The sequence below is a fragment of the Aedes albopictus genome, chromosome 1, assembly GCF_035046485.1.
Source record: "Aedes albopictus strain Foshan chromosome 1, AalbF5, whole genome shotgun sequence".
NCBI classification, from domain to species: Eukaryota; Metazoa; Arthropoda; class Insecta; order Diptera; family Culicidae; genus Aedes; species Aedes albopictus.
In genome coordinates this window covers 89718501-89727058 of record NC_085136.1, presented here as the reverse complement: position 1 = coordinate 89727058, position 8558 = coordinate 89718501, and the positions used below count along the sequence as shown (strand labels likewise).

Below are 8558 nucleotides of genomic sequence, written 5' to 3'. Positions count from 1 at the left end.
TCAACGTTTATTTGACATATCATATGTAGGCAAGTTACAGTAAAAAATTCAGCTCAATCGGAGCATTGATTACGAGAAATGAGATATGTGAAGTGAGCGACGTTGCTTAAAAATAGAACAAAAATCGATTTCAAATCATCAACCTTGTATGAAAAGTCGAAAAAAATTCCGCTCTACTGTAATTTTTTTCCTTCGCGTTTTCGAACTCAGGGCATGATTCTACACCAAAAATGATCATCAGCTTACCGAGTTCAAAAATGCTGTAAACTAGTGTAATGAATTCTATCACAGATTATGCATTTGTTACAACAATATTGAGGTTAAACAACTATTGTATGATACGGCAGACCGAAAATTGTAAGTGGATTCTGTTACATGCAAATTGGTAAATCTAATATAAATAAATTCACAGCTTACAGCTGCTTCGCACTCACAACACCGGAGTTTGCGATCTGCTAGAAAGAATTCGGCCAAAAGCACCTCAATACTACCGTAACACCTACTGTTCAGCGTTATTGTTTTTACAATAAAGCCATTAAGTAGGGACATCTCGTACCAACCACTCCGCTTTTGAGAAAGCAAAATAAGTGAAAATCGATGGGGGTGACGATGCTAAGAAGGTTAATGTCACCCCTTGGTCCTTCGCTTATTGGGATGGAACACAGGTATTTGGCCCGTGTCCTGGCCCTAATGACTAGGCTTAAGCGCCTTTACTCGCTCTCTGAAATGAAACAAACTGAGCGCGAGGGAAACGTTGCGTAACTAAAAATTAGTTTTCGAAGTTTATAAATGCCTCCTCAAGGAACAAAAAAGGAAAATGTAGGTTTGAAACGGTCTCACCGATTTATCTGGAAACTGCTGTTCCTTAATTCGGCACCGCCCAAACACTCACGATAAATACGGAAAATGAAAAAGATTTGCAGGATTTTGGCACGAAAAAACTTAAGGTAAATATAGAACGAAGCCACACCTTGAATTTTCAAAAGCACAAATCTGATGAATCAAGTATCATACTTAACTGAAATGTTGATCGATTGGTCACCACCAGCGGGTGACAAATCGATCAACTTTTCAGCTCGGTGCGATGTTTGGTTCCTCAGATTTGCGCTTTTGAAAATTCAAAGTGTGGCTTCGTTCTATATTCACCTATCACGAATTATTCTTTTCAAAACGATGTCCAAATCGACCGTCCAGACAAATGTCACGCACACTTTCCAAACGAAACACTTCCGGATGGCGTAGCTCTACCAGTCCCCTTACCCCACGCGGAAAAACGCGAACCTTTCGAAACTTTCACTGGTGGCATCGAAACTGCAATCACAGTATCTACGCAAACACGACTCGTAAACCTTACCGGATGACGTAGCACCACCAGCCGTTTCACGATTCGGAAGGGCAATTCCAAACAACGCGGAACCGACAAAAACACGACAGACCAGCTTTTTTTATGTTTTCTCAAAAATAAACTAATTGCTCTAGAAACATAATTTTGATTCAATATTCAAAATATTTACTGAGATATTTCAGATATTGTTTCTTTAATCTCGCCCCTCTGGTGCATTGTCACCCCCAACGACGGTAATGATTATCTTTGTAGCAGCAGCACTCGGATTATCGACTGTATTGTCACTAATGTTTTGGATGTTCAGCTTTGGGTGGAATAAAGGGACCTATTGAGCGACGGTCGGTGGGTTCTAAATGTTCTAATACTAATCAATGGAAAGAATCAATGCTGGCGCGGCGTTGTATATTTGCTGTGATTCATATGCTGATAGGACCCATTCAAATCGAACGCCAGAATGGCTTTTGTAGCGTGGATAGTCGACTGTGAACGTCGAACTGGCATCAAAGATATCAGACATCTAAAGACAATCAAGCATTAGTGGTGATTGCCGAACGACCATTCCGTTGACGTTATCTTATCCTATTCGCAAGTGGGAGCTTATCAATGGTCAACTGATGTGTGCCCCTACGGGAAATCGAATGGATGAAGCGTCGTGCGATTGATTGGTAGTTTAGCCACTCGCACAGAATGGATCAGTACAGACCTTTGTTAGGGGTATTCATACTGACCTTTCTGGTGGGCCAAGCGATCGGTTCCCCAACAGACCTGATAGGCTTGGTCCCACAGTTTGTGGAGTTTCTGGGATCGCAAAGCTCGACGTGGAATTTCACCAACTCTTCGACGGCTGAATGGGACAGACCATGTGTCAATCAGTTGGAGTTGTTCGTGAAAGCTATGCAGAACAATGAAGCGTGGGCTGTGAATAGTACGTATTTGATTGTAGTTTTTTACCTAGAAGTTCAATAATGAATATATATTAATTCTCATTTACAGTGTACGACTCATGGGGCAAGGTGCCAACTGGATTATTTTTCGGAAACATTTACGAATTCGGAAACTTTGACCAATGCAGGAGGGTGCAGTATTCACACTACTACGGAAAAATCGGTGGACAACATTGCACTATGATGGTTAATGTGCAAGGTCTACAGCTCCCGTTGCCCCCAATATGGTATAGCATTTGCGTACCCGATGTTTGCCAACCAAGGATGGTATCAGAACTGGTAAACACTTTTCTACAAAACTATGGCATGCAAATCGTCAACAACCTGGACACATTTTGTTACAAAGATGAGGAACAAAGCTTCTCAGCTCTAACTATAACTGCCATGTAAGTTCGTAACGTAATGTTCTCGTCGTATCGATTGACTAATTTGCACCTCTACATTCCAGCGTCCTTTTCTCATGTTACGGAGCATTCCTAGTCGTCGTTACAGTGTCGCACATCGTGCTAATTTACGCAGACAAAGCCCCACCCAGTTTCATAAATCGGTTCTCCGCTTACACCAACCTGTTGAAAATTACCGCTACAGTTCCGCAAAGCCAAACCAAAACCGAATCAATGGACTGCGTCAACGGAATCCGTGCGCTGTCGATGATCTGGATCATCATTAACCACGTCCACGATGCTGCTCTCGGACTTCCCACTACCAACACCGTCATCCGCACAGAGTACACCAACAGCTACTACGGTGTCCTATTTCACCGTCTTGGCGGAAAGGCCGTGGACATCTTCCTAATGCTTAGCGGAATGCTGGTTGCCATGAAGCTCTTACGTGAGCTCGATCGTAAACGGAAACTGAACTTGGCTGAACTGTACCTGCATCGGTACATTCGCATTACCCCTGCCTACGCCGCCATGATACTGTTTGCTTTGGCTTTCGTCAACCATTTGGGAGAAGGCGTTCTATACAAACTACTTGCCGAGGACGTATTTAACGCCTGCTCCACGAGTTGGTGGTCGGCGTTACTCTACGTTCAGAACTACGTTCATCACCCGCACATGTGCTTCCCGCATACCTGGTATCTGTCGGTGGATATGCAGCTCTACTTCCTGTCTCCGTTGATTCTGATTCCTTTGTGGAAGTACGGAAAGCGCTTCGTTCCGGCGGTTGTGTTCCTAGCACTGCTCTCCATAGCCTGCGTATTCTCCACGTTCATGGTGAACGGGTATCGGTTGAACAAATCGGCACCCGTAGGAGACGGGTTATGGCCTCGGAAGACGTATCACGCGACTCATGCCCGCATGTCAGTTTGGCTGTTCGGAGTACTGTTCGGGTATTTCCTACACAGGACCAAATCCAGAACCATCCGTCTGCCGAAGCGGGCCCGTGTTCTTGGATGGGTCCTTGCGGCTGGTATGCTGGTGCTTACATGCTACTCTCTAAAACAGGTCTACGTTGGAGATTACGATCGCTTTTCGGTGGTGGTGGATGCCTTCTACGAGTCGTTGCATCGCTCATTTTGGTCCTTCGGAGTCATGTGGTTGATATTTATCTGCGTCAACGGGCAGGGTGGGTTGGTGAATGAATTCTTGAGCTGGCGATTCTGGCAACCGATGGCGAAGCTGTCGTACACGATGTACCTGCTTCACATCATGATTCAGGCTGTGACGGTTACGATGCATTTGAAATCTCCATTATACTTCAGTGCTATGGATTTGATTTACAGGATATTCGGTTTGGTAGGAGTCAGTGCCGTAGCAGGGGGTATTTGGAGTATAGCGTTCGAGTATCCATTCTTCGGGCTGGAGAAAAAGTTGTTCAAAAGAAAAGGTGCGGTGCAACAGTAGAAAAACGGGCGAATTATAACAGATGGTATAAGTAATAGTTTTTTGTAGACAATTTTATAATAAAAATCGAAAATATATCTTGCGAATGAGCTAATTTGTAGGTTCTGCTTATTAATATCACAAACTAACAGGCAGACCAAACCAAGCCCTTATCTCGGTCTTCAGCGCGACTTTAGCAGTGGCGAACAATACCCACTGTTCAGCTTACTGCTGGAACGCTGAGACTGCGGACCTGCACCGCGCCTGCCTACGGGCTAGACGGTGGGTGCAGCGAGCACGATCTGAGGAAGACCGAACCTCAGATCGTGCTCGCTGCACCCACCGTCTAGCCCGTAGGCAGGCGCGGTGCAGGTCCGCAGTCTCATCGTTCCAGCAGTAAGCCGAAGCCTCCAATTTCCAGGGTGGACTCGCCTAGGCATAGTCGCATCACACGAACGCGAGAGCACCGCTACCAGCTCGTCACCGTCTAAACCAAGTAGGTTTCGTTCACGGCGGAGCGCCTCCCTAAATACGATGAAATATGATGTCTTCCACCTGCGAGGGCTTAGCCTTGGCTTAGCCACCTCTTCCTCTACCCGCTGCCTGCTGTTGTTGTTGTTTTCGATACTGTAGCGAATCCCCAGGTGATCGCTGTGAGTGTAGCTATCGTCTACTCTCCAGTTCGAACTACTTGTTAGGCCAGGACTACAAGAAGTAACGTCAATTATCGACTCCGCATCGTTTCGACTAAAGGTACTCTTGGTACCGACATTAGCCAAGTTGACATCATGTATGGCCAGTAGGCCGTGTCGATTTTTGCAAAATTGCGAATACACAATCCCGAATAGTCACAAATGGTTGCAAATGGACCCAAATGAAGCCCTGCAAAATTTAAAAATTCTAAAAAATCGGTAAGCTAGTCCGCAATCGACTTGAAGTTTTATATGGGAATTTTAATTTTTCAGTATGGGGAAATCCAACTTTTCAAACTTTTGGAGAAAAAGGCACATTAAAGCAACTCTTAAAATCCGCTCCCCCCCTGAAGATTTAGTGCATATATTAGGGAACATTTTGTTAGAAGACAACTTTTTAGTTGCACTTAAGATAAGGGCGTTATTAAAATTCGAAACAATGGACATTTTATTCGCATGATTTCTAACTTCTTTAATTGGCATCACTGCACGTTTTGCGTGTTGAAGAGGGTGGTAACAGCCATCTACGGCGTCACCACCCGTCGCTGGATGGAGACGCAAGTACCTGATAAAAATGAGATAGTTGGGATAGTAAATATTATTGCGATATTGCTTTATAAAAACTTGGTATCTTCGGCAAAGTTGCTGGCATGGTCAAGAGCTGTCCAGTGATGAACTAAATCATTGGCAAATCCATCGTTGGGCGGCGCTAGTGTGCATACAAACTACATGCAAAAGTACAAACGTATGTGTGTGTATCTCAATAACGTGATAATTTAACTGTGTGGTGTCTTCGACAAAGTTGTTGGCTGGGCTACGGGCTATCCAGTGACGAACCAAGTAAGTAGGAATTCAACCGATAGGCGGCGCTAGTGTGCATACAAACTGAATGCAAAAGTACAAACGTATATGTGAGTATCTCAATAACGTGATAATTTAAGTAGGTGGTGTCTTCGACAAATTTGTTGGGTGGACCACGGGCTATCCAGTGACGAACGCAATACAGTCTAGACTCCTACTACACAGTTAGTTCGGGGGTGCAGTAGGAATCCGTGTTGTAGGAATCCCAGAGCTTATGGGATTTCGCCTAATTGGGGGTGTGAGCGAATATATCAGGAGTATTACAAGATAGCACCATACTTTCTTTGGCAAAGTTGTAGTACTAGAATAGATCTACCACACAATGCGAACTAACATCCAATTAGTTGTCAATTTGGCCGATAGAGGTGCTATGTAGAATGCTAATGCTTATGCTCACTCGCCAGTAGAAGTACTCATAAGTTATCGCTTGCGATATCTCAAGATCTACTTGATTTGGAACAATGCTGTCTTCGGCAAAGTTGTTCAGTAGGTCAAGAACAATCTGGTGGCTAACCAATTAGTTTGTGATTTCGCCGCTAGGTGGTGCTAGTTGTCAAGTAAAGTTTCAACCTTCTCTAGCTCGCGATCCAGATCAGATAGAAAAGTGCCGTCTTCGTCAGAGTTTTTCAGGAAGTAAAAACCTATCTGGTGATTCAATATTTAGTTGGTGATTTCGTCGCTAGGTGGCGCTAGTTGTTAAGTAAAATCTTAAACTTCTTTAGCTTGCGATCCAGAGCAGATAGAAGAGAGTCGTCTTCGGCAAAGTTCTTCAAGAAGTCAAGCACAATCTTGTGATGTAACATTTAGTTGGTGGTTTCGCTGTTAGGTGGTGATTTTGCCTCTAGCTCGCGATCCAGCGCAGATAGAAAAGTGCCGTCTTCGGCAAAGTTCTTCAGGAAATCAAGAGCTATCTAGTGAATTAATAATAAGTTGGTGATTACGCCGCTAGATGACGCTAGTTGTCAAGTAAAGCTTCAAACTTCTCTATCTTGGGATCCAGAGCAGATAGAAGAGAGTCGTCTTGGGCAAAGTTCTTCAGGAAGTCAAGAGCAAACTGATGATTCAACAATTAGTTGCATGAAGGGCTTGCATTTTTAAGAAAAATGAAATCTTTTGTCGTTTTGTTTCGCTCTTCGCTCAAGTGCGCTAAGCAACGAAGCACAGACAAACAGATGCAATTTTTGGAGAAAATTCATCAAAAACTTTTGCCCGGTATTTTTTCCATGAGCACACAGATTAGAATAACTAGCCACAGAAGTCCAATGTCGCGACTGTTCGTATGACAAACATCTAGTTTGCCACGCCCTTACAGCGTCAGTAGCGGTACTAGAAGTGTCAAACAAATTTTGTTTACCAAAACAAGTGATGCTCTTCAAGCTGGACACTTGAAAACAATCAATTATTACAATAAAACTAATTAATTTAATTAAATAGGAAAAGTGACTATAGCGCCATTGGAGTTCTAGTGTATTTCTATTGCACACAGCCACCTGTTCGAAGAACCGCTCGAGATACTGTCGATTGCATGATTCAGCAACGTGTACACTGGCAAACGTCAAAACGATCGAACACTAGCGCCTCTGGTGGAAGGATAGTGGAAATTAAATGAAATTTGAATTGATATTTAAATACACTTGCCAAGCCATGTTTAAGAGTGTTACGTCTGTTTGTCTGTGGACGGAGTCTATGTTGTCGCACAGTAACACACAAATATGAATTTCAATATATTTACAAAAAAATTTGCATCTGGGATCAAACATCGCACCTCTGAATTGTCAATCCTTCCCAAGTAACGCACTTGTCACATAAAAGTTACAGCAGCAGGTTTTTGTTCCGCCCTTATGTGACAAGCGTGTTACTTGGGATTACTATTAAGCAGCAGAACTATTGCGGTGCAACAATAGCATACGCGCTGAAACACCAATAAATGCTACTTCCTAGTGGCGTTTCCTTGGCCGGTCGCCGCTCGTTTACAAGGAACAAAAAGGATGAAAAAAACGTTGGTGGTCGACTATTTATCATTAAAGTTCATCCTCGGGTTCATCGTGCAACCCTTTACCGGCAATAAAAAAGCTAGTCGTCAATGTTATTCTATCATTGTTTTTTCTTTGCGCAGCGGTGAAGAGAACGACGATTGTCAACCCTGCTCTGGATCCAAGATAGAGATGTTCAAAATTCTATTTGTCAATTACCGCCACGTAGCGGCGAACTACCTCCTAATTGTTAAATCACCAGGTTGTTCTATAGTCTATACTTTCTGAAGAAAATTGCCAAAGATAACACTTTTCTATCTGCTATGGATTCCGAGCAGCCTAGCATCACCTAGCAGCTAAATCACAAATTTATTGTTTTACCACCAGAATGCTCTTGGCTTCCTGTTGAACTTTGCCGAAGACAGTACTATTCTATCAGCTATAGATCCTGAAACAGTGTTTTAAAACTTTACATGACAATTAGCGCCAACTAACGCCAAATTCACAAACTATATTTTAAATCAGAAGATGACTCTTGACTTCCTGAAGAACTTTGCCGAAGATGACAGTTTTCTATCTTCTCTGGATCGCGAGCTAGAGAAGTTTGAAACTTGACTTGACAACAATGATCGGTATATTCGCCTCACTCCATTCATATTCATTCCTCTTTGCTGAAGCGAATCGAGAAAGATGCAGCAAACGGATAGTCGTGATCAAACATGCAACCCCATCACCAGTGGGAAGCGATACGCAAATATTTTGACTTCGATATTCGTTGCCGTTCGTCGCAGTTTCGATCGCACGCGAATGAATGAATGGCGAATGGTCAAGAATGCTGGTGAGTGATCGAAACGGCTATTATCATAACTTGAAGAGAATTTTTGCATGTAATGCATACATTTTTAGTGTATTATTGT

General features: G+C 43.2%; 1 protein-coding gene across 1 annotated transcript; it reads left to right on the top strand.

The window, feature by feature from the left end:
• The first annotated feature begins 1080 nt into the window (after positions 1 to 1080).
• On the top strand, positions 1081 to 4230 carry LOC109427395 (nose resistant to fluoxetine protein 6). The gene is made up of 3 exons (XM_019702939.3): positions 1081 to 2270; positions 2339 to 2675; positions 2738 to 4230. Exons 1-3 carry the CDS (start codon positions 2033 to 2035, stop codon positions 4134 to 4136), a joined length of 1974 nt encoding a protein of 657 aa, XP_019558484.2. The 5' UTR covers positions 1081 to 2032; the 3' UTR covers positions 4137 to 4230.
• Positions 4231 to 8558: the final 4328 nt, after the last annotated feature.